This window comes from Sceloporus undulatus, chromosome 4 (genome assembly GCF_019175285.1).
Source record: "Sceloporus undulatus isolate JIND9_A2432 ecotype Alabama chromosome 4, SceUnd_v1.1, whole genome shotgun sequence".
NCBI lineage: Eukaryota > Metazoa > Chordata > Lepidosauria > Squamata > Phrynosomatidae > Sceloporus > Sceloporus undulatus.
Genome location: NC_056525.1, coordinates 223,462,445 through 223,489,746, shown reverse-complemented (window position 1 = coordinate 223,489,746; position 27,302 = coordinate 223,462,445). Strand labels below are relative to the sequence as shown.

Genomic DNA, 27,302 nt, shown 5'->3' with positions numbered 1-27,302 from the left:
TATCTCCAGTCATATCAGCAGATGTGGGGAAGCCTCCATCCAACCCATGCTTCACCTTTCTGGAGAGTACACAGCAAAGAAAAAACCCAGCTCTTAAAGCTGGATGACATAAGACCGTTGTGCCATCCAAATGTCATTCCCCATTCCTATTTTGCTATATATATTCCAACTACCCCTTGTGCATCTTCCCCAAGCAACATAACAAGTATACAATTAGTGGAGCAGAATGAAACGATACCCAAGACACTACAGATATTAAGCCATAGGAACAACAGATCTGGACCCAGTTTCTTGGAACAATTGTTTTATACAGTATTCTGAAAATTATTTTTACACAATGGTAAAAGTATATGCTTTTTAAAAAGTAAGATGCTGGAAGACTCGTATCCTGTAACAAAGTGATGTGCACAATGTCCGTAAGGATTCAAACACTACCATTGGTAGTCCTACAAAGTATTATTCCACCAAAGCCACAATGTGTTTCTTCCTCTCTGACATATGCGGTATAGATCCAGGCTTGCTGTGTTTCTGGCGATTCAGTTCCCTAGAATGAGAAACATTATAATTTATATTGTTTAATGTATACTTTTATCACTTATACATAAAAGGAACAAAGTGCTTAACTAATTTTACTGTGCTGCTTCTAAATGATATCATAACACACAAAAACATCTTATTTTGAAGACTGAATCTGTTTGCTAGTTCATAATCTTGGACAGAAATTCATATTTGAGTAGGTCCCTTCAGGAACACAAATTCAAGTAAAACAAAAGTAGAATGTAAAAAAAAAAAATGTAGAATTCCCACATTTTTTCTCAGGATGTTCTGTATATCTTGAGACCTACAGAACTTGAAACATCAAGTCTTCTCTCCCCCCCACCCCCACCCCAAAGCTCTTTAAATGCAAGAGGTTACTGTCACCAATTTGGCCGGTATTTTCTATCCTAATGACTCAGGCAATCTAACTATTCAATTCAACAAATCATTACAGAATCCAGGTTGGAAAGGAACCAATGTGTTATCTAGTCTACCTTCCTTCCTTCATAAGGATATCTTAAAAATAAAGCTTTTAAAGAGATCACTGTAGAGATGGTTATGTGTAAATTTCAAAGAAGGCGGCACCTTGTTCCAATTCTGAAGTTAACAAATTTTCACAAAGTCAGGGTTGGGCACAGCCAGAGGGCCAATTTTACTTCCCTCTGACTCTTGGTTGGCTGCACCATTCCCAATTTTTCCCAGCCCCATTCCCAAATGAAAAAAAATAATGCTGCTCCTGGCAAGTACAGCAGCTTGTCATTTTTCTCTCTGAAGCCATCAGATGGAGAGGAGAAGATGACAAGATAGATAGCAATGGCAGCAGCAGAAGCCTTAGCACCCTCATCTTGCTAATGAAGGTGGTGATGGCAATGCATGGCTGCCAGTTTTTTCTACCTACCTTCCTTGCTTTCAGAAGTCCTGGGGGCAAACAGACAGGAAAGGTATATGGGCAACCTTTCTAAGAACCTTGCAAAGCATTTTAGAAACAGTGGCAGCTGTATATCCCCGCCTCCCTTTTTAAAAGAAGTCTGTCACCCTTCCCAAATATTTTTACTCCCAGGACTCCTGAAAAAAGCAACACATTAAGAAGAGAGAATGTGTGGTTGGTGGCTCTTTTTAAAGTTCAATGCTTGTCAAATCTGCTGCTACAACCATCTCTCTCTCTTCCTCATCTCCTTCTCATCTTCCTATAGTGGCTGAAAGTAGGAGAAGTACAAACTAAAGGAGAGGAGGAATAAAATAAGACAAGGAGAGGATGCAGCAGGAAGGGGGTGGTAGTGGTTTGCCACTTTAATTTGGCAACAAACTGTGATGGCCAAAAAAACCCTGACTGGGGGAACTGAGAAGAACTGAAAGGCAGCAAACTGAGGATCCACAAGTCCATCCTTCCCTTCTAAATTTATTCAGAAATGAAACTAGCTGACTGAAAGCATGGCTCAACACAGAATCCAGTTTATGGCAAGTAAACAGAAAAATGTACTTTTGCCGACGAGCTTCTCTCATGATGCGCAACTCCTTGGCCTGGCTGTAAATTATCTTTGGCAAGTGACGATGGCGGTTTATACGTCTGATCTGGGGATGGTGCTGGAATTTTTCTTTCAGTTTTTGATTATAGTTCATAGCTGCTTTCTCTCGAGGAACAATCTAGGAAAATAGATCCTGATCTTAAAATCGTGCAGAGTGTTAACAACATTGTATTTAATAAAGCAAATCAGAGTGCAAATCAGATGAATTAGAAGAGCAGTCACTACTAACTTTTACAAATTTACACAGTATGAGTGTGGAAAAAAAAATCTTCTCCAAAAGGTATCACAAAAATAAAAGATTAATCTCCCATCCTCCAGAAATTAAATTATTCAGATTAAGACACAGAAGTAGGAGAGAGAAGGGAAAAAATTAACTGGGACATTAAGTAATTCTTCAGTTAAAAACAGTCACTTGACTATCAGAACTGAGACAGAAGCCATGGAATATTGAACTGACTTGAATACCTCATTCCATTAACTGTAAAATAAGGAGGGCAAATGCTATGCAGATTTAGTGAAAGACACTATGAAGGAAATTGGCTTTTAAAAATGTTAGCACCACCAAATTCACTGAAATATATTTTACAAATGGCTGCTTAAAACTGCAACTTAAACATACTATACTGACTCCACATAATACCCACTTTACTTTCCTTGTGCCAAAAAATGGAAACCAATTAAATATACACACCTTAGCTTCACTCCATTTTACTTTGGATTTTTCATTTGGTGTCTTAAGCAACATCTCATGTAACAGATCATACCCAGCAACCTATAAAGTTCCACTCAAGGAAAGGGCCTGAAAACCATGCAGAAAGCCCCCTAATGTACAAAAGCACTTTCAAACACCCCAAATATTTTGTTTTCATTTTGAGTTGGCACAATGACACTTCTATTCAACATTTTGAAGAAGACAAAAGATATTTTGGCAAACTGGGGAACGGGGTGTAAAACGCAGGGGGGGGGGGGAATTGGCCCCAACCCCTACTTGTCCTATTATTATTTTTATTATTCCCCATCATGGAGATGGGGATCTTCTGAAAAGTGGTGTATGACGCTTTAGGGGAAATACAGAAAATGCTTAAAATATTACCTCCTCCCTTCCCATTTAATTGGCTAACAAGAAAGGCACATTGGATCCAATTCTATATGGATGACACACCCCATCCAAAGTTGGCACAAGAACATTCATGTTTATATTTCAGGAATGGCTGCTAGCAACTTATTTTCTATAATTCAGTTCTTTTAAAATTGAATTACTTTAGTTTAAGGACAAAAATAGTTCTGTAAAGTCGAAGGCTTTCATGGCCGGCATCCATAGTTTTTTGTGGGTTTTTTGGGCTATATGGCCATGTTCCAGAAAAGTTTCTTCCTGATGTTTCTCTGAAGATGCCAGCCACAGATACTGGTGAAACATCAGGAAGAAACGTTTCTGGAGCATGGCCACATAGTCCAAAAAACCCACAAAAAACTAAAAATAGTTCTTTTTTCCCCCCTTCTGAATCCAAATAAGTTCATCTTCTCGTTAAGTAAATATACTAAAAATAATTGATTTTTTTCTTTCTCAACACTTAGATGCAGTGGGCCCTCTGTATCAGCGGGGGTTTAGATTTGGGTGTAGTGATGTGTGGGTGATCAAAACTGCATATTAGAAGTATGCAGATATGGGGGGCCCAGTATAATTCTTTCTGTAGCAAGTACGTCAATAAATTATATTCTTTTTCTTAAATTAAGAAGCATGGAAAAATCTAAAAGGCCTTGCTGTCCACACCTAATAATTTGAACAAGATAAAACAATGGAGAAATATTTGGGATCGTGAAATACATAGATTAAAAACCTAAATGCCCAACTGGAGTTGTATAATCTCTCAAACAGAGACATTTACCTGTATTCACAACATTATTTGACATTTACAGCAAATAAATACAGTTATACTTAACAGTTAAAAGAAAGTATTTTTCCTTGCTCATATTAGCAGATATCCCACAATTGTTTGTTTAGTCAGCAATACATTCCAGGCATTCCTGCTGAGCACATTGTCAATGCCATCTAAATTAAAAGGCTTTCACTTTAATTAAAAGCAATTACATTAAGAATGGTAGAATGGTAGCTGACACAACCCTTCTCTGGCAGACAAAAACAATGCTGTAAGTTTCCATTCACATGAACTCTACTGGAGATTCAAAGGTGCATGGTCAGACAATGACCATAATGAGGACAATTAGAACTGTTTATTGAGACTCTTGACTAACTATAGGACATTGAACCTTTTGTAAAAGAAAGGAATCCCATAGTGAGCAAAGCATGTTCTCCAGAGCAGCAGCACAATGGGTTGCTCCTGTGTCATTTGTGGGACTAAAGCCAGATGGTAATCTGGAGCAAAGGAAGGAATGATGCATTTTCAATAATTCTGTGACCACTTATGTGTGCTTACATGCTACTGCTTCATCACAGAGGACTTTATCAGACAAGGGAAATTGGAAGTATAATCCAGTGGCAATCCGAATGCAATCATGGGATTTAACGTTATTACGTGATAGACTACCACACGCAATTTCGGGCAATGGGAATTCAGTCCGAACGCAATCATGGGGTTTCACGTCATTGCGTGAGAGGTGATCACACGCAATTTCGGGCAATGGCAAGCTATTTTCAGGCAATGGGAAGTCAGTTCGAACGCAATTTGAATTCACGTAAATTCGCTGAACTAGTGAATTCACGTGAATGCGTTCTGGCCCCGCTTTCTTTTCATCTGAAATTAAGTGAAATTCCTCCTGTGTGATAAACTCCCGAGAAAGGGACATAAAGCTCACTGTATGTTATCATTATCTTGGGTCTCTAAGTATTGTTCCTTATGAAGTCTCAGTGGCACCACCCATTCACAGAAAAGAGGTACTTTTCAACATATCCAAATGAATCTGAACATTTGCAGGCTTGCAAAAAATATTTCGGGGGGGGGGGGGGGGGGAGGGGGGGGGAAAACCCCCAAGACAGGGCCATTAGAGATGGAATGCAACCTGTGTTGGTGGTTGGAGTTGGGGGAAATTGGGTAGGGGGCAATGGAATAGAACATATTGGAGTTCTGAGTGACAGATTTAAATACTGAAACATTTTTGAGGTCCTACTTCATAATCCTCATTATCTATGGCTACAATAAAGTTTTTCAGAGCATTCGTTAATAGATGCTTTATAATAATAGTCAATTAAACCTGTTCTGAAGTTTCACCTTAGATACAAAACCACTACATCATTATAGCATTTTCTTTGTAAAGACAGATATCTAAGATTGCAAGACTGCACACTGAAACCATTATCAGGAACATCACATTATATGTTTAAAATGTGTATGTTATGTAATGCATTTTATCAAGCTGTTGTAACACATTTTTCAATGAAAACACTTTTACAAAAATTACATTATATCAGTGTAGCCAAATAGAAATTGCTTTAGAAAGTGGCAGATTATCAATACTAGCCAAGATATTCCTGTAATTGTTAGGATGAGATTTAACATTTATCTCTGCAATGATTACCCAAAATATCATAGGCTTAATCATCAGTGGAGTGTAGACAGGGTAAATGCCTCTGGCTCTTGCAGAGATGCTGTTCTTGCTTGAGTGTTCCACTGATTTTACGTAATGATTGCAATGCCAAAAACATTAAAGAAGCAAAGGAAACATGAATGTCAGAACTAATGAATATTTGGGCAGCCCCAGTGTCAAAGTACAGCCTACCAGTCAAACAAGCATTCATCAACTATGAAAGCCACAAACTAAACAGTGTATTTAAGGTATAATCCAAAATGTCAAGCAAAATTCTTCAGTGTGCTTGCCAAAGAAGTCTGTAATGACTGAGATATAATTGCTAAAAGCAATTCTTACTGATAATTTTTAAAAATGTCCTCAGGACATTTTCTATTTTAAAGACTCTTTCATATATATATATATATGCTCTAGAACAACCTTTCTCAGGATTTTTACAGGTCTCTGAGAACCCCTGCATAAAAATTATTATATCTACAGCTCAAAAAGATTGTTTTTCCCGCCAGTTGCAAACTTTCGTGCAACCCCCTAGTGCAAGAACTGCATGAGAACCAGTGGAACACTAAATCCTCAGATACACCTGCCAGCTTAGCCAATATTTATTCAACATATGAAAGCAATGTGTTACTGATGCTGTGCACATCCACACATAAACACCGAGCAGCTCAATTTAGGGGATGAAAGAAGGGTGGGACCTCCAAACACAAAAAGAATAGAGAAAAAATACATGATCTGTATGAAGGAATATCAGTCATGCATTGTATTTATTGTGGGTCCAGAGATAAGCATTGCATGTGACAGGATCTAGGAAATGCCACCCTATATATCATTAAAATAATCTCTTAAATTTTTGTAATTGAATCTGAAGAGTAAATTTATACTCATCAATTACCTACCTCTGTAATAATTCTGCTCTAAGTTATAGGAATTTTTAACTCTATTACATGGCACTTTACTAACTAGCTCTCCCTTATTCTTCTAGCCTCTCCCCACCCCCCAGAGGGAAAACAGTGGAACAAAAGACATTTTAACGTATCGTTGCTGAGACATGCTGGGGCTATAAGAGAACAAGGAACAGCTTCTTTCCTTCAACCAGCAGCTGTTGGCTAGTTGCAACTACCTGTAGTTAAGATTAGCATGCTTTTTTTCAGCTTCAGAAGATATAGCAAATTGTGGTTAATATAAGAGATAAGCAAAAGTGTCTGAATGCTTCACTACCTGTATTGGAGTGGGGGAGCATATCTCAGCACAACCATTTAACTGATTTTTTAAAAGGTTGATTCAAATGTTTTGCATAAAAAATGAATACATTCAAAACTGAATGGTTGTGGACTATTATTTTCACACAACTAGCTATCTCAATTGAAGGATAAGCATTTTTAAGAAGTTCATTATACTCTTTACTGCTTTGGCATATTTAATTATTAAACTTAAAAATCAAAATGAATCTAAGGTTACTTACAACACCCAGCTTTTCAGAAGCATTCGCCTTCCACAAACGAATGTTCATTTCATCAGAGCCACACAAGATATACTTGCTGTCAGATGTCCATTTGACAGTTATCACATGCTGCATTCGCTTTGTATGATAGACCTCTCTAAAATAAGTCAAGGGAGGTATAAACACCAAGTCAGAACATAATTATTGCAATTTTCTTCCATTTTATCATCGTGAGAGATAAGAGTTTGTTAAACATGCCAACCTCAACCTGATGACCCATTGGCATGATCCATGGGTAACTATGGCCCTGTACAGAAAGGCCAAAATAAAGCTGCTTCAGGTCACTTTGGAGGTATGATGTTTAAATGATGCATGCGTCCTAAGAGTCCGGAAGCCGTGCCAAAGCTCCAGTCCTAAGGACTGGACTGGAGTGCGGCTTTGGCATGGCTTCCAGACTCATAGGACACATGCATCATTTAAACAGCATACCTTCAAAGTGACCCAAAGCAGCTTTATTTTGGCCTGTCTGTATAGGCTCAATAATGATTTGTCAGCAGCCCAGGCTAAATATTAGCAATGCTTCCACAAAACAAGTTAGTTATGCAGTTGACAATATAAAGTACAGATCCTGAACTTAATCTAATTTTGACAGGCATTCAGTCAACAAATATTAGCTGTGACTAACAGAGTGCCAAAACCCAGCTGAGACATGTTACTGAAAACTCAACCCATAGTAGCACAACTGTGATCACATCATCAAAAGTGTGTTCTTAGAAGATCAGTGGATTTCATGGAATGGTTTCTATTAACTGGATATGCTTTTTGTAAGCTAGTTAACTTGGGCTTTCATTAATTGGCTCATATCACATTAGAGGTTGACTAAGTAAGCTGCCTGGTTGTCCATACTTGCAAGAAAATTTATTACACTGAAAAGCATTAAAAGAGAAATCCTTAAATCAGAGAAATTGACAGAATAGAAAAATTAATTTAATGACGTTCTCAAAATGCCAAATGTATCCATCAGGTGAAAAGGTGTGGGGCCATTGCCTTTAAGTCACTCACTTAACATTACTTGGACATTAAAATGCACAACATCTGTAATAACAGTATTCACATTTGCCTAAAAAGATTAAAATAATGTTGTTGTCATCAAGCAGTTTTAAACCATTCCTCCTACCAGCACTTGAAAAGAAAAAAAAATGTACAGAAATGTGGATAATGTTTCCTCCTTCTTCTAGTATTTTAGTATCTGTTTTAAAATAGTGTATTCTGTTTTTGTAACAGGTATTGAAAAAAACCACTCTTCGAAGACAAGAGCAATACAATAGCACATGGGTGAATAACCTGGCTCTTTCATTTAATCACACAAACATCTGGTCTATTTGCCAAAGGCTTTTAACAAACTTAATAAACAGAGTACCTCTTCTTTCTTCTGGCTTATCAAGTTTCACATTCAAGAATTAATTAGGAACACAGAATAAGCCATACCTTCCAAATCCTTAGAACAATGATGGAAACCTACTTGATTAAACTAATTAACTTCAGAAGTGTGGTTTTAGTTACTTACAAGCTGGCCACTGGGCAAATATAGGAGTTACTTACAGGATGGGCTCATGTTTTTAAAGTGATATATTAAATAGGCCTAGGCAAGTAACCCAAGAAATTTTGAAGTGACAAGAGGCTAAACTTGGGTTTTGAAATGAATTTAAATTACTTTATAGGGAGTTTCTAATTTCTTTCCTACAACCCTAAAAAGCACCTTATATCTTAAATCCTAAACATTCATGAGGAGACCACTGTTGTGTTGTTCAAGTCATTTCTGACTTATAGCAACTCTAAAGCAATCCTATCATGGGATTTTCTTGACAAGATTTCATCAGGGGGGTGTGCTATTCCCTTCTTCTGAGACTGAGAGTGTGTGATCTGCCCAAGACACCCAGTAGGTTTTTATGGCTGGGTTGCCGACTTCTTGATCTGGGTTGCTGAGTCCTTCACCAACACTTAAACCACTATACCACAGAACTATGCTAATATTCAAAATAAAATAAAAGGGGCAAGGTAATACTCTGTATATGTGAACTTGGACAAGTCTCACTAGAAATCTGGATGCAGCATTGGCTTCCTACTGTAGTAGTATTCCACAGTACTGTTCCACATATACCACTGTCTCTACAAGCAAGTAATTGTGCGTGGATCATAGAAACAGGCAAGAAGCAAGGCACAGTAATTGTTGCATTCATTTCAATGGACATATACAAATCTCTTTAAATAGCTGTGTGTAACCCAAATTAATTTTTTTTGGCCAATAGGCTACAACAAAGAAATACATCTGCAAAAGCAACAATTCCATGGAGATGAGTACTAGCTCTTCAGCTAGTGTGAAGTGCTTCTTTGGATTCTGTCCAAAACAAGCAAGTTCTAATATTAGAGATACTGACTGAACAAAGCAAAATATTATAGAAGTTTTCACTTTGTACACTGCAATATAAATATAAAAAACACAGAAATGTTTGACTGCCTAACTACAAACTCAATACTTTTTAAAATGGAAGTAATAATGCTGGGAAAAACTTGTATCTTTACAAGGGAACGAACATATTTAATAAGTTAATGAGAACATTGGTGGCAAAAGAGGAGGGGGACTCAGGAAAGGCTTAACTGTTAAATCACTGACCTGCTATGACCTTTGTCTACAGGAAAAATGCGAATAGATTTATCAAAGCTGGCAGACACAAATTCTTTTCCAGTAGGAGAGTAATCCACATCAAGGACTGCAGACACATGGTCCATATGAACCATTAAAGGCGTGTCAAGAAATCGCATGTCAAAAGTATAGAGGCTGCAAATGAAGTATAGTCATTATTCTTAGCTCTGCTGTATTTGATTACTCAGGTACTATCATAAAAGTATAGCCAATTTTGGATAAATACTAGTCTGATCAAATGTATTTTCAATAGTATTCACTATTGATTCACCACTGATATTTTAAAAATTTAAACCTATTCATTTAATTATTAACATCTGATCTAAATCAAGAAACAAAAGCACATAAGGGTTTAGCTGCAAAAAAAGTTATGTCTGACTGGTATCTTGGAAAGCACTTGCAGCCCTTGGAACTAGTGAACTGCAGGTAATATTGCTACCCACAACCCCTAATCGGGGGGTGGGGGGGGTGGGGTGGTAATGAAGGTACAACAAAGTTACATTTCTAAAGCAATGCAAAACAAAAGAGAAAAGTTCCCTTATTGTTATAACATGTAATAGTTCCTAGTTCTTTTCAAAGTTGTTTTAATGACATTCTCATACCAATTCTAAGGGTTTCTTTTCTTCAAAAAAGTAACAGAAAGTAATCAAAAGTAACAACTACTATAACAAGCAATGTAAAAAATTGCCTTCCCTCATCCTTATAATGATTAAAACGTTACTTTTTAAATACTATAATGAATAACAGAATTAATTACTTTTGAAAATAAACTTCCAAACTCTCAACTATTCTGACAAATGCACTAAGATCTACATTACCTGTAAGGAGCATATATGAAATTATGTCGACCTATAGTTTAGTAACTTTTGAAAGCTTTCTTTATTCTGATTTTGTATACAGTGAATCTGTATACAACTTCTGTATACAGTGCGCCTGCATACGTGGGCGCGATATACACGGCTTTCAGTATACGCTGAAAGCCACACCAGAAGGAGCGGCGCCACACGCTGGAAAAAGTAATAGCACACGTGCCCATGGTACGCCCCGCAGGAACGAGCCCCATTAGTTTAAATGGGGCTCGAGCATATGCAGAATTTCCTTTACATGGGGAGGTCTGGAAAGTATCCCCTGCATAAGGTAAGGGACCACTATAGTGTATTATCTGAAATGAAATATGGTTATTAAATAGGAACTCATGAATTCAAAAGAACATACTTCATAGTAGAGGGATTAGAGATCACAACTTAAATTCAAGTATTGTCATTTAAACTGGGTTTTTAACTGACCTATGACACAGTAACTATGAAATAAAGAAACTGGTCAATTCAATAAGTAGAAGCCAGGTAAAATGTGATGATGTCCATTTTAAATCTCTTCTTGGTTTTTATGACTGATGCATTGTTGGCTACTTTCAGGAAAAGTTGGGTAACAATATACTAAATATTTATGGAACTAAATAAAATAGGCCTTTGAATTCCATCTAATTTTGGCTGTGTCTGCCCTGCAGAAATAATGCAGTTTGACACCACTTTAACTGCCATGACTCAATGCTATAGAATTCTGGGAATTGTAGTTTGTTCTGGCACCAGAGCTCTTTCACAGAGGCGGCTAAATATCTTACAAAATTACAAATCATTATTTCACTGCATTATGTCGGCAGTGCAGATACAACCTTTAATCCCATCAAGCCCCATTGCAACTTTAATTAAATAATGTCCTCACACTAGTCAAAACTTAAAATATGCAACATTTAAGCAGCAGAATCTAAACAGAGGTCAAGCAAGATGGAGACACTGCTTACTTATAGTCCTCATTTGCTGCCGTGAAAATGAATGCTTCCATGGGATTCCAGCAAAGTGTATTTGTTCTCATATCCAAGATAACCTGAGTAAATTTAAATATGGGGCATCAAATAAAACAGAACAAGTTTGCACAAATTCGTTAGACAGCTTTAAAAGTTACAGATATATAGCACAGGCACACACAACTATTGTAGGATTGGCTAGAACAGTATCCCACTATTTCCCATCTCAAGCATTATTGCACTTTTTGCTGGAGACATGCTGCTGCAATACAACAGCATCCCTCCTTCACCATTCTGACAACACTGATGCTGCTTTAAAAAGCTTCCAGTTAGACAAGGAGGAAAAGGATTGGCTACGAGGTATAAAAAGACTTTGTAAAAAGGAGATTCTTTGTCAGACATTTTGTTAATTGCATTTATCACTTAGTGCTGCCTACATGTTGCAGAGGATGTGGTGAAAAAGCTATGCTGTTCAGAAATATTCAAAGGTTTCAGGTCACTATCAGCTTATACACTAACTAGCCTATTCGATGATGTGAGTGGATGCTTTTTCTCACATTCTTGGGTAAAAATGAAATAGGAAACACTGGACATTGCTAAAGACAGAAAAGATGCCCCCCCCCCCAAAATCTAAACCTATCCTTATGGCTTAGAGCAGATCTTGACCTCAATGAGAAAGTTTAGAGCAATAAAGTATATCAGAGAAGGAAAAAAAAATTAGATTGATTCACAGAAGAATGGTACTCAATTTTTTTTCTCATTTTAACAGAGAAGCAGGACTTGACAGTGTGCCTAATCTTCAGCAGAAATTTGGCAGGATGTTCTGTCATAGTTTAACTTTGGAACAGGATAAAATAAATTAGACTTAGGGTCACTGACAAAATAAAAAATTGAGCAAACCAATTGAACTTGATTGATTACAGGTCTACGCTTCGGTCATTTTCAAAATGAATTATTAATTGTTGAGGAATAGGGTTATTTGACGGTTTCATTTTTCTTGTTTTGTGTTTAATGGTATGTAGTCTATGAGTATTCCTTACTTTAAAAAACCCTGTAAAATTCATGGGGCCACCATAAGTTAAAAAGCAACTTGAAGGCACACACGCACACAGTTACATCAAAATTTTAAAAAACTGGAGGGGAGAGGATTTTTAAATCCAGGAACATCGGCAGAAAATACAATGCAATACCCCAAAATTTAGAAAGGGGATCCAAACAGGAGATCTTTGACAGCACTATCATCTAAGAAGAACACTAAACAGGCATACAAAATATCATCAAGTATACTGCCAACATGCTTCACAGAAACCACCTATTCAGAGAATATAGTTCCCATGGCAAATGTAACTGAAATGACTACAGAAGGAAGATTTCAGAGTGATTTCTGTAGGCAAGTATCTCCAACTCCCAATTCTATAATAATCACATTCTTAGATCTAAATTATAGTTTCAGAATTCCTTAGACACAAACTTGTATTTGCATATGGGGATCAGACATGCTTATGTGATTTAGTAGGGATGTGGCTCTATTCCTTGAAACCATCATTTTGTGTTTGGCTTTGTCTAATAAACTGAGAGGTTGGTAATTACCATGAAGGTTCATTCTTGGATGGCCCAGAAGAGCAACTGACATCCACTGAGTTATTCCCCAAGTGCTAGCAGATGATGCAGGAGTCACAAGTTATTTTGTTTAAACCCTTGGCTCCTTCTCCCTTTGCATCAGTTTCATTATAAAGCCTGCTTTAGACAACCAATCTATGTGTGATTCTAGTTACAATGAAATGTCTTATTAAAATTTATGCATTCTAATATTTTATTTCATTTTACTTTATGTATCTCATTATGCAGCCACAATCTGGGAGGGAGTGGATTTCTCCTCTGGGCCATCCTGGCATGAACCTTCACAGTAAGTACCAGCCTCTCAATATCTGGCTGGCACAGAGCAGTAATCCACATACTACTAAGATATACCCATGTGTACATTATATGGGTGGCCATGGCTGTTTCTCACTAAATTACTGATTGTAGGCCTATGTGCCTGAAGGCTGTCTGTGCTGACTTATATCTATTTTATACTGTCATATACAGAGGACCCTTGCCTTACGCGGGGGACCCGTTCCAGGGGACCCCCCCACACATAAGACAAATTCCATCTATGCTTGAGCCCCATTCACTTGAATGGGACGCACCGCCCCTTGCACCCCGCACGCTCCAGCGTGGCTTGACCACATACGCTTAAAGCCACGTATAATGCGGGCACACTGTAAATGTGGATGGCTCCTTCTATTCAGCCACATTACAAATACCCTCTAGTGATGCTGTATCCAAATAGGTAGTATTGGTTGACACAGACCATACAGAATGTGGCCATGCATTTTGCTGTCTTGGTACCTTTGCCAAATCATAGTATTTAAATAGGCACACATTTAACCAACGAACAATAATTATTTTTGATGCCTTGCTCCCAAAAGCCTTTCGGTAGAAGAAGATAAACAACACTTCTGTGAACCTTATCTGTCTGGTTCCTTTAATGTATTTCTTCACAGCTCACCTCACATCCAACATATGCCATTTTTTTCCAAGTAAGTGAGAAGGATTTGGACAAAAGTTTGACAAATGAATGGACTGCTGAAGTCCTTTATTCATGTAACATTTAGGAGGGAAAGCTGGATCAAGCATCAGACTGACCTGATTCCATGTACACAAACTTGGATATATTGAGAGTGCTGCTAATTCTGACACCCTTCTAAGAAGATGTAATGGCTGTTAGAAAAACATCTTGAAACTCAGCAATCCCAATGAGGTTTTACTTAGAAGAGCACTTGTCAACCTGTTCACCACCAAATTTAAGTTCCATGTAGGAAACCTATGTAAGGTAGCTACAGCTTGCAAGGTCACGCCTGTCAAAAATCTTCAGATGTGGATGTGCAGATAAAATGCTTCCTTCTGGTTTTATTACACTGGCTGATGCTTCTATCTGTCTTTTTAGGATATTTGTTCTTAAACCTTTGTCTACACCAACCTGCAGATCAGTGACTTGTATTTCTTGTTTTTGTACTTTATGAGACTGACACCAACTATGGAAGGCTTTCTACTTCAGGTTGTAAATTCTTTGTGTGGATGTTTTCCTTGAAGGTAAGATGGTGTTAACTACTGAATTGTTGAATCATGTACAGTGAGCCCTTCCCATCCAAGAGGATTTGGGTCCCCCCCATACACAGATGGGGAAAAACACATGAGTTCAGGCCATATTAGTCAATGGGCAGAAACACATGCGCACCTGTGTTAGGGCATCCAAGGGTGCATACCACCATTGGCTAATATGGGGCAGGGTCATCCATGGGAGCTCCAATCCACAGATGGCTAGCCCATCAATATAGCAGGTTCACTGTATTGATTCTCAGTATTCATGAACTTAGTCAACCAGTTTGGTTTGTAGTGAACAACTGACCCTTGATGGAGCAGATCTAGTCTGTTTGGCAGATGTCAGTGTTGTTTCAAGGACATCTGCCTCAAGGCTATCTTGGTCAATACTCTGCTATTAGCAATACTGTGGTTTTCAACAAATGTATTTTTGTTATTACTTTCTGCATTATTGGTATTGGCGGGAAAGTGTACAGTGTGCCTGGTGTCCAGGATTTCTATCTACCTCTCTGATCAGCAGTACTCACCTGGAACCTCCTTGTTTGTAAATGTACTGCTTTACTGATATGTTGCCTGTTGAAATCAGTATATTCTTGTTCTTTATCTTGTCTGCAAATGACAATATTGTCAGTTTTATTCCTTTCATTTCTAAATAATTTATCTTCCATGTTAAGCCCAATCCAATGATTAGCCCTTGGATAGATTAACTTTTGCTGTGAATTTCCAACTGGAGAGACTTGCATCTGTTGTCATCACTATTGCTTTCTGTGGCATGAAGGGAACACTTCAGCTGGACCCACCAGCATAAGACCTTTTTGAGAGTCACTGGTAAGTTTACCATGTAGTGGCTGCTGCCTGCTCTCACCAACTGATGCAATCTCAAGACTTGCTGTAACATTCTTGAATGCAGTCTTCACCCAGGGAATCAACTGAATTGTTGAAATCAGGACAAACATTTTTTTTGCATGTGGTATGACATCTTCTGAACTCTTTGACGTAACTTTTTAAATTTCTGCTTTCATTTTTTTTTTCTCTTCTGAGAAAGGTACATACAACCTTTTTTAGTACTATATGGCCCGTTACAGACGGGCCATATAGTACGCGCAGAGCGCGTACTAGGGTTAGGAAGGAGTGGTGCTTCCCCACCCCCCTAACCCTAGTACGTGCTCTGTGTGTAGAAAATGGCAGCGGCCGTTCCACACGGCCGCCACCATCACTATGTCACAACCGCGCCGCCTCCAAATGAGGCGGCGCAGTTGTGATGTTTTGGGGCAGCGCCAGGGCGCCTATGGCGCAACCCCAGAAGGAGCTCCGTTTTGGAGCTCCTTCCTGCTTGGCGTTGCCGGGCGCAGCCTTCAGATGGCTACGCCCAGCGACACAAGGGAGAAAGGGGCCAAGCGGCCCCTTTCTCCTCCTCCCCGCTGCCGCGGGGTGTCCTTGGGGCTTGAAGCCCCAAGGACACCCCTTTCCAGACTGCGGGGAAGTGGCCTTTTGCCACTTCCGCGCAGCCTGCAAAGCGGCGGATCGGGGCCTCGGAAGCTGCCGGTCTGGCAGCTGAGGCCCCAATACACTGGGGAAAGGGGCAGGTGCAGGCCGCCGCTTTCGGCGGTCTGTAACCCGCCTATATGTGCTCCTAAATGAGTCAAGGTTGTTGTGTGCTGGAGATCACTCTCAAGATGTAAGAGGAAGCCACATTTTTGAAGTAATTCTATAGTCTCTCTCAGGTCCCCTTCTATCTTGTTGCTGCACCCTGCTTTCAACAGAATATAATTCGGGATATGGGAACAGCTGTGTCCCCTGTTGTCTGAGATAGAACCAGCACTTTGGTAAATAGTGGGTGCAACACCAAAAGGAAGAGCCTCAAATTGGTAATTTGAGTCTTGGAATCTCGTACCTGCTGCAGATTGGATGCATAAGAATGTACAAGTTTGTATCCTTTAAATCTGCTATCATCAAATCCTTCACCTGCATATTGTCTCTGATAATCCAGAGTATTTCCATTTTGAATTTCTGTTATCAAATAAAATCACTCAGGTATTTGAGATCCAAAACAGATCTGAATGAACCATTATTCTTGCACACTGTGAAAAAGATTGAGCACCTCCCTTTGAATCTCTGAGAAAGGGATACCTTCTGTATGACTCCAGTCTGTAGAAGGTGCTCTATTTCCTTGCATATTTATTTTCTTATTTTCTCCTATCTTTTCAGTACCAATGATGGAAAGTATATCCCTTTCAGCAAAAAGGATTTTGTATCCTTAGGTGACCTCCTGATTCACCAATTGGTCTGCTTTTATGTATACTCATATCAAAGCAAAATGCAGAAGCCTTCCACCTCCCAGTAATTCTTCCATGGCAGAACTGCTGGTACTACAGCTATTGGCTTGGCTTGGCTCTCTTCTGTTTTGTGAAAATTCTTATACAGTATTCTGTATCCGAAGTCTAGTCTGTTCCACTGTGGTCTTGTGAATCTATTCTCATCTTGTCTTGCATAGCCGCTGCCTCCTCAAAATGAATCACTGCTGTTTCTATATTGCTTCTTTTCCAATATCCTCCTCTGGGTTGTAGGCATAACTTGTTTCTTACACCTATCCTCCAACCTTCTCTAAGGCTTTTTTTTCCAAATAGTACTCCTCCTCCAAAGGGCACATATGCTAAATTTGACCTCAGTGACTGATCCAGCTGGATCTTCTGGAATAGACCTATTCTCCTAGGTGCATCTGCTATAAAATGCAAGACTTTCTGAATCCTTTCTATCACCTTGTGTGAGGATCTCAAATTGATATTCTAGGAATTAAGAATTTGTATCCACAGCACTGCTGCTCTAGCAAACATATAGCAATAGCAATATACCTAAACATGCAGAAGCTAAAGCTGAGGTTTTGTGAGCCTTCTTTAATCCTCTGTCTACACTTATCCATATCCCTGAGGGGTATATCTCCTTCCCTAGGTACTACTGGGTTAAAAATCAGAGCTGGAACCAAACTGTCCCCTAGGGAGACTTTCATATAATCAATATCCTTATTTGTATATGAGTACAGCTTTTGGCCTCTCACTCCAGGTCTATTAACTCTTTAAATATATCTGGTAGTAGAACTTCTGCATCTTTTGGAGTTGGCTTTTTTAACACTCTGATTCTAGCACCTCCCTACTCACTATCTGTCTGACTATTATTCCAACTGGCATATAATCCTAAAATCTGAAGAATTCTTTTCAGAATATGTTTATGAGTCTGTATCGAACAACTACTTAAAAGTATTTTCTTTCCTCATATAATTTTTGAAGACTCCTCTCCTTCACTGTAACTGTTTCTCCAGCTCTTTCAAATCCTAGTAAGTCTTCCTCCCTATCTGAGCATGGCTCCAACATATCACTGACTAAATATTTTGATTTTTCACTGCATTTCTACCCTAAACCTTCAGTCACATTCTGTTTCCTCACCAGTTTATGTGGCTTCTTACTGGCAAGTTTGCTCTTATTCTGCTTACTTTGAGTCAGTTCACTTTGTGAATTAACTCCTTGGTTACTGCCATCTGTATTTATGAATTTGTTGGTAACTGAATTCATTCTGTTTGTACCAAAACTTTGAATCATATGCATGAAAATCACTTAAATTCATTGAAAGTTTGGGGTTAAAATATTATTAATTTCCATTTACTGACTGTCCAATTAATTCCTGAATATTAGAGCAATTCTCATTTAATCAATCTGATGAATGTGGGTGAACGTGTGAAACTGGATTTGCTGCTAAATTCTCTTGAAAAATAGCCTTTAGTAGTTTAAGAAGGAAGTTTGTGTTTCTGTGCTACTCCAGAGCTCTGCCACCTCTCCCTGGTGTTGCTTCTTTTCATTGTTTGCACTGGTAATGTCTATCAACTCCTGCATGGAATCTTCTTTGTGCTGTTCTGGTTGCTTAGGAACGCAATGTGAGTTCCCAACATAGCAGCCCAAAGCAATGGTTGGCGTTTTCTCCACTCTTGGCCCTAACTGAGCAGATAACTCAGATTTCTTTGTTTTATCTTTAGTTTTTATTTTCTTTACCTTTTGAAAAGGCATTATGGTCCGATCTATCTGGTTCTTTGTTTTCTTCGGTGTTTTCAGCTGTTTCAGAAGCTTTGATACAGAGCCATCCAATTCACTCTCACTTGTAGAAATAAATATTCTTTTTTAAATATTGCTTGATTACTGCCCTCAGAGACTCACTGTTTTGTGATCACCTGGATTGAATTAATTTATTTGTTTTCTCAGACCACAATCTACTGCACCCATCTGTGTTTTCTTTTGCTTTTTCTTTTCTTTTCTGCTTACAAAGACATATGAGTACCACCAGAGCCCTCATCGAATGCTATTCTTCTGTATATTGTCCATTTTTGATTTTTGATTTTCTTCCTGCCTAATTAAACGATGTTTGAACAAATAGAGAACACATCTTGCTGGCTAGACAGGAAATGGAAAAACTGACACGAAGAGAGAAGAAGCCAGCGGTTTACACAGAAAAAGACTCTTGACTACTGCATCATCTGCTGGCACACAGGGGAAAACCCAATAGTATATGAATTGTTTCTCCATGCCATGCAAAGAAGGTGAGGTTCAGGCAAAACAGGAGGTATTTCCTCTCTCCCTTCTTGTGCTCTAGAATTTTTTTTACAAAGTAACAAAGCCTGGAATATAAAAGATATGCAATACAACTCTAATAAAAAGTAACAATTCCCTATTTTTAGTAATAATTTAACAGTGATTACCCTACCCTTTTATAATCTGCTACCACTGGTGTTAAATTTTTACTACTGTTATGTTCAAAATAATGCAAATTTGGAAGCTTCAAGAATGGATATTGTTAAATTATGTTAATTGTTTAAATACCGGGCCTGGAACATACTGGAAGCAATTTGTTTTGCTGCACAGGAATTCTGTAATAAGACTTGAAAAAAGCCAGATGGCAATGAAAAAAGACTGTCTTGAGCCTACTGCTGAAGGGATAAAACTGACAACTTAGTCTTTCAAGGCCCCTACTTGACAGAAGGCTGATTAGTTGAAAAGTATTATGCAGTCCATATGTTATATGATCCAAACTGAAAGAGAACTTCAGCAACAGGGGTGACAGCTGGGAGATAGCGTAAGCCAAGGACAAAAGCCTGTCACCCTCAGTCAGTGAATACTTTTCACCTTTACTGAACCTTGAAGAGCCTTCTAGTTTCTCATTGTACATGACAACTATTTGCACACAATGATCTTGTACTACTATTTGGCAACTGCATCAATCATATCACTAACTGAACTAGTGATTTTAATTTTAATTGCACAGTATAATTTGGTGGTTTTAAGTCTATAGCTAACAAAACGAAAGATTTTTTTTAAAAGCCTAAAAACTTTAGCTATTTTTTAAAATCAGCCTGCAAGCCAGGATTTAAGCAAGTTAATGATGATGATGATTTATTGACATCATTACTAGGATAATAAATCAGGAAATAGTTATTTACAATTTTATTTATATAGGTACTTCATTGTGCTGTCTTTTTCCAATCATAGTTTTAATTCTAATATGGTTGCATTATCTAGTTACCATATATACTCGACTCTAAGTCGACCTCATGTATAAATCAAGGGCAGGTTTTGGGACCAAAATTATGGATTTTGATATGACCCAGGAACAAGTCGAGGGTAAAACTTAGGGGAATCTAACAAATTATTTAAAGGATGAAGCAAAGGAAAACAATGCCAAAGAACTTACAAAATTCCAGCAGGCATAATTGTTTGTGCTCACAATCAAGATTGGATGAATGAGAGAATACGGGGTTTGGTGCTTCCAGTACACATTATATTATTCCCTTTCACCAGGGGATGGTTCTTTTTTTTTTAAATAGGAGTTAAAGAACAATACTCACATTGACCCATGGATAGGTCAACTCATGTTTTTGGATCAATTTTTTTTACATAAAATTCTAGATTTATACAAGAGTATATACAGTATATATATCTTGCAGAAATCCAGATTACTATGAAAATGAAGGAGCTCCTTAGAAGCAGAATTACAGTATTCTTCCCAGTTAAAATGTATGTGTTTGTGTGCTCATACCATCAAATACATACCCCTTTTCAATTACAAGTTTTTACAGAACATAACACTACCTTTTTCAGTGCAGTTGATTGCCTCATATCATACAGCACAATATTCCTGTCTGAAGCACAGCTTCCCAAAAGATACATCTGAAAAAAAGATTTCATAAATATAGTGAATTATTCTGTAAACATCTGAAGGTAGTAAGCATTGATTACTTAAGCAAAACTGCAGGTGCTAAGTGAAATAAGGTATGCAGGTAGCAAGTCTGTTTTAACCAGCACCCATATCTTTTTAACAGTGTAATTTTTAAAGGCATGCACATGTAAAACATCAGCTGGGTTCTTTAACCTTCTATTGCTTTCTTTTCGAGGTAATGCTGGGGAATTAAGTACATGAATTTTTTCAGATCTTATGTTTTTAAAACTCAATGTATTTTTAATGTGTAATATTTTAAAACCTTTCCATCTCAGAATATACATTTTCTTTAAATCCATCTGCCAGCAGGTTCCTGTATTTGCCTTTTCGAAGTCCAACTCCCACTGTGTTATTACCTTTTCTGTGAACATCTTCCCCTCCTCACATGGCGATCCATCTTGCCCTCTTTAACTTTTCAAAATCTTTTCCCCCCAAAAATGTGATGCTTCCTGGTCTTTCATAGCTTATCTTTCTCTCTGCTTTAACTCTTTCCATCTTTCTTCTCCTTCATCTTAGCTACTCATGTTCATTTTTTGCCAAGATATGCATCTGTGCCTATATTTTATATAAACCAAATTACTAAGTCCCAACAGTTCTAGTGGATTATATAAACAAATTATTACCTCAATTGGATTGAATTTAACACTGCTGATACTATCAACTCCCCACGTCAAAGAACATAAAGGACTGGTTCTCTGTTCATCCCAGATATCAACTTGATGGCCGCATGTAGCAAAAACAGGATCCTTCCAATGGTGGTCAATTCCAGTGTACACTGTCTTTAAAATGCAAAGGAAAAACAGTAACAATTTATTTTATACTAAGAGTTTTCTCTCTTCTCTCACGAAATGAGGAGCCAGAGAAACCAGCAGCACTTTGGATGAGAAAGCAAAATGGCAGGGGAAGCTTTGTAACACCCTTAAATCCCTCAAGTAATTCAAGCATCTACGTGCCAGGCTCCACAAGCTGTAAGAGACATGAGCAGCATACTTGGGGAGGAGATCCCAGCCCTTAAGTGATTCAACTGTTTCAACTGTACACATTTCCAGCTCTTACTTTTGTAGATTTGCTTATCTGCAGATTTGATTAATATGTTCTCTCTAGGAATCTCTGGGTCTGCCAGTGTGACTCGATGTACAGTTTCCAGCAGAGGTCATGCTGCAGGACCTAGAGACTCCTAGAAAGAACACTTCTCTAGATTTTCCAGCACAATTCTGTGATCAACTCTGAGCAGATATTGATCACAGATTTGCTCTGGAGAACCTACAGATTCCTAGGGTGTTTTAGTTAAGAAAAAAAGGGGGGGGGGGGTGGGTGGTTGCATTTTCCCACTTTCTCAAGGGTCCTCTGCTCCTAACCCCAGGAATGTGGAACAACCACTGTATATCAAATACAAGCTCCTTCAAAAATGTATAGTACAGTATACATTTTCCAAATACAAGAGCCAAAATCTAGCAGTGTTTTTCAGTATACAGTAATGGAAAAAGGAACTTTCTTCCCCTTTACCTGCCATTATAGCCTTTCATTAAACTTTAAAGCTCTTCCAAGGAATTCTTATTGGAGCAGGGTTTTTTAAATTAACAAACAAACAGACAAACAATAATACAACAAATATTTCAAACAACAATCAACCCAAATACTCAAGATACACCCCTTCAGAAGACATTCACCTCCCCATTACTTCCTCCCCCCTTCCCTTCTCCTCTCCTACGTACTTCTTCATACTTCCATTCACTTTACTCATCCTTTTTTTCCCTATCCCTTCCAAATCCTTCATTACCCTTTTTGCCCCTCCTAATCTTTCTGTTTCCTATTCCATCCTTTATTTTGACCCTAAATCTCCATCCCTTCTACTTTCTCCTTATTCTTCACTTTTCTCTTCTTATCATACTCCTCTTCCTCTTCCTCCCCTCCTTTCTCCTTCTATCCTCCACACCTCCCTTTCAACCTCTCTTTCTTTCACAACCCTTCTCATACCCTCTTTCACATATTCAAACCTTCTTTCACTTACTTTTCTTCCTTCATACTCTTCCTAATCATTCTTCCACCTTCTTTATTCTTCACTCATCTCACAAACATTATATTCTTCAATTCAACCCATATAATTCACACCACTTCCTGTCTGTCAGTATTTTTCTATCTTCCCTTTTTCTCTGTGGCATTCTTTACCTACTAAATCCTATCTTTCCTGAGTTTCATCTTTTCCTCATGGAGAACATCCCCTATTTCCATTCTTTTCTCTTTTTGTATTCTCCTTCTATCCTCGTTTTTTCACCACAATGTTATTTAATTTTAACTCTCTCTATAATATAATAATACTTTATTATATTAAATTAAATTTATTGTTGCTAATTTGTCCCATTTGTGTTCAAAAATTCTTTAATCACTATCCACTCACTATTAAATCTTCTGAAAGATTTATATCTTATCAAGCAGGTTAGTCTGTCCATCTCTTTCTCTATGTGAAGCAATAAAATACCTTTCCAAGAATTGTGTTTATTGGTTCCTCTGCTTCCCCATTAGCTGGACCATCCATTTTCCACTGCTTTACTGTTTTATCGTCACCAACCTAATGATTTTGGAGGGAACACATAAAACATTAATTATCATTGTTAAAAAAATTAACCACTCCACTATAAGTATCTTTACGTAGGAAATACAAACATGCATGCATAAGACTACAGTGTTAGATAGATCCCCTCAGAGGGATCTTGATATAAAGACTTAAATCCAATTACTAGTCCCGATTAGACTCAGTAAATCAGTGGGACCCAAATAAGTGCTGATTTACTAATCAGCAATTGATTCAATGGGTTTACTCAAATTGGAATTAGCAACTGAATTTAGACTACAAGTACCATGGGGGCTTCAAATTGCTACAATGCTAATTTTTCATACAACTAGAACTATCTATTGTTCTACTTTGTGCCTGGCTAATCCTTATACGGTTTTTATGAAGCGGAACTATGAAAGCAAGTGCATTTCTGTGAGTAGCAGAGTGTGCACAGAATAAAGTGTAAAATGATAAATGAAGTAGTCTAATTAGCTATACCCGTGCCACAAAATGATAATCAGACACATTCTCTCTGGTTGAAATATTATGCACCCTCACTAGGAAGCATACAAACTCAATAGGACTATCTTCTTTGTAAACAGGACCTGGATTAAGCTACATCAATATTTTTTGTAATATATACACTAAATTATTTAATTTGTCACATGTTCATACCAAAGAGATTTTATTTATCTATGCTATTTATTGAAGGGTCACCTGTCACTTGAGTTATTGAGCTGTTTGCTACAAGTAAATTAATTAGCTATAATGAATGACAGTATGTTTCCTGATAGAGAATTTTGGAATTAAACATATTGATTTTATTTATTTACAGTATTTTATTTATTCCGCCTTTCTCCCAAGTTGGGACCCAAGGCAGTTCACAACATAATTGTAGGTAACAGCCTAGTACATTTTATTCCCATATATCACACTTCTTTATTCATCTTCATCAGTCCCATTATCTATATCAATGCCTATTGCTCTGTTTCTCATATTTAACCAGACTGCATCTGATTTTTCCTTACAATTTTATAGTCTGAAAGCAATACACACCAGTCAATGATTTTTAAGCAGAATATAAGAGATAACAATGACTCATAAAATTCTAGCATTTTTTGCAGATGATTCAAAACTGTTTTTATGGATTTTATTCTCTCCTTATACTTCTTTAGCTACATCAGTTATACTAATAATAATACAACAGTAAACAGTAACTTTACTATAGTTTTTTGTGGGTTTTTCAGGCTATGTGGCCATGTTCTAGAAGAGTTTATTCCTGATGTTTTGCCAGCATCTGTGGCTGGCATCTTCAGAGAATGTTGGCATAGAAAAGAGCTTGAGATATAGATAGATAGATAGATAGATAGATAGATAGATAGATAGATAGATAGACAGACAGACAGATATAGATAGGATATCTGCACACATACGCACACACACACACTGGATATATATATATATATATATCTCCAGTGTGCGTGTGTGTATATCCAATATATATATATATATATATATATATATATCTCGCCTGAAAAACCCACAGTAACTTTACTGTTTTCCACAGTACTCAGTGAAACACAGTCATCTTCAAACAAAGAATATATTCCTTCTGCACTATTTTGGAGTCTCAAAGAATGGAACAGGCTCCTGAAAGAGCAGGAAACTCTCACAGAATTGGCATATCAGCTTGCTTCATGCTTTCAGAAGGAAGCACATGTATGAAAACCTAAACATTCTTGCTGTTCAAAGACAATAAATAAGCTGCATTAATAAGTGCATCCTAAAATAAAAGTAACATTCCATTATTTAGAAAACAAAATATGTTCTGGAAAAGAATAATTAAAAAAGCAAGTTTGACAAGCATTTAATTATCTCTTCCTCACTCTCATTATCACACTTACAGTGAAGAAAGAGGTACCACAAAAGCGGGTACACATTCCTCTCACAAAACCTTCATGTGCTTGTAATGTACGGATGCAGACACGCCTCATCAAGTTCCAGATTCTAACCTGTTCAAATAAACAATAACATACAGTATTTATATCTTATACCAATTCAGCATAAATATGCTTTGCAACGAACAGCTGACATCTATCTAAAACATAGCTATAAATAACATTGTTGCAAGATTTGTCTGAGTGTTTAAAGATTTATGGCTCCTACTGCTCCATCTAGCAAAGCGTAGTAAGCTCCTACTCCTCCTGGAAGATGGATGAAGACCAGGCAGGTATCTGAAGATGGACTTTATTAGCTGCTTAAGGTTAAGCTGGTAACGTTTCATTTGGCCATTTCATTTTTCAGAGTTGATTTTATAATTTGAATTTCAAACTGCTACAGTTCACATAAACTGAGGAGAAATTGACTGACTTTCCATAAGATGAGGCCCAATTATCATCACCCAGGATGAAAAAAGGGTTAGTGTGCACACTATTCTTACAGTATAGTTCTGTGCTTCTGGAAAAGATATTTCATTGAAATTCAATGGCAATTACTCCCAAATAAGTAATCATCACATCTGTAGACATCTTCTATCTTCATAGACAAACTCAAAGCAAAACCAATTCATTTAGAGTAACCGAGGTGCGTGACAGACTGCCTGAAATCGGCGGTCTGCCAGTGCTGCCGGTTGCCGCGTCCGGGAACCGCAGCGGATGCGGCAAAACGAAGCCTGAAAATGGTGCTTCTTTTTGCACCCTGGAAGTGGCACCGCGAGGCGCTAGTCGCGCACTCGCAGCGTCACGTCCGGGACGCGACGTGTGGACGCTATGCGTCTGCTATGTCAAGATGGCAGCACCCGTGTGGAAGGGCGCCACCATTTTCTACGTACCCAACACGTACTAGGGTTAGGGGTGTCAGGAAGTGACGCCCCTTCCTAACCCTAATACGTCCTAGTCTCTCATTCTGTGGTTTCCTAAAGGCATAAGTTTTCTTTCTACCCTTCTTCCTAAAATATTGTCTTGGGAGAAAAAGAATGCATCTATGGAGCAGCAGAAGCAACAAGTTTTGGTGCCTTAATCTATGAATGCCTGTCCCCATTTAAAAAGATTTTGCTCCAGGCCAATATAAGTACTAAAACTAAGGCTGGAATCCAAGCTATCATAAAAGTCTAACTGCAGTCTAACATAACTGCACATTCTCTCCACTTGTGTGATGGAGGCAGCTGAGTTGCCACAGGAGCAGATGTTAGTTCCTTATGGCCTAGCTTTGGGAGCAAGCTCCTTGGAGTTAAAAATAGAATAGGAGGCTTGGGAAATTGCCTATTATGTAGAACAAGAAATTTTCTAAATTGCACATCACAGAAAACCTTTAGCTCTGAGGATCAACCAAAAATGAAGCCATTCAGAAATGCCAAATGGTTCCTCCCATGGCTGCTCCTGCTGACTGAGGGACTGTGCACACCAGCCATAAAGGCCAGCCCTGGGACAGAGTCGGGACTTGGTGTCCAGATGACACACACTGAGACTCCGACCCCTGGGCAGCATGACACCGCACACTGCTCCACATGGCGCATGGCGTCACGGTGCTCCTCTGGTGCTGCTTCCACACAATGCAGCCCCAAAGGAGCACCTTAAAGCCACTGCACCATGGCTATCGCGTCCTTTCCAGGGTGCAAAAAGAGGCCACTTTTTGTGGCCCCTTTTTGCGCCCTGGAAAGGCCAGATCGGGGCTGCTACGTGCAGTTGATGCAGCCCCGATCCGCCGCAGCTGGAGGCAGCTGCAGGCCACCCCTTAGAGGCAGTCTGCACAGCCTCTTAGTCATCTTAGTCATCAGCGGTATATAAATAAAACAA

General features: G+C 38.3%; 1 protein-coding gene across 1 annotated transcript in view; it reads right to left on the bottom strand.

The window, feature by feature from the left end:
• Positions 1 to 287: 287 nt before the first annotated feature.
• DCAF13 (DDB1 and CUL4 associated factor 13) overlaps positions 288 to 27,302 on the bottom strand; it is a 31,572-nt gene continuing 4,557 nt past the window's right edge. The window contains exons 3-11 of the mRNA XM_042462002.1: positions 25,413 to 25,520; positions 23,434 to 23,523; positions 21,578 to 21,733; positions 20,828 to 20,905; positions 11,553 to 11,635; positions 9,722 to 9,886; positions 7,069 to 7,204; positions 2,018 to 2,181; positions 288 to 544 (exon numbers count right to left, since the gene is read on the bottom strand). Coding sequence (XP_042317936.1) covers positions 457 to 544; positions 2,018 to 2,181; positions 7,069 to 7,204; positions 9,722 to 9,886; positions 11,553 to 11,635; positions 20,828 to 20,905; positions 21,578 to 21,733; positions 23,434 to 23,523; positions 25,413 to 25,520 — 1,068 coding nt within the window. The 3' untranslated portion in view covers positions 288 to 456. The remainder of the gene's footprint in view (positions 545 to 2,017; positions 2,182 to 7,068; positions 7,205 to 9,721; positions 9,887 to 11,552; positions 11,636 to 20,827; positions 20,906 to 21,577; positions 21,734 to 23,433; positions 23,524 to 25,412; positions 25,521 to 27,302) is intronic.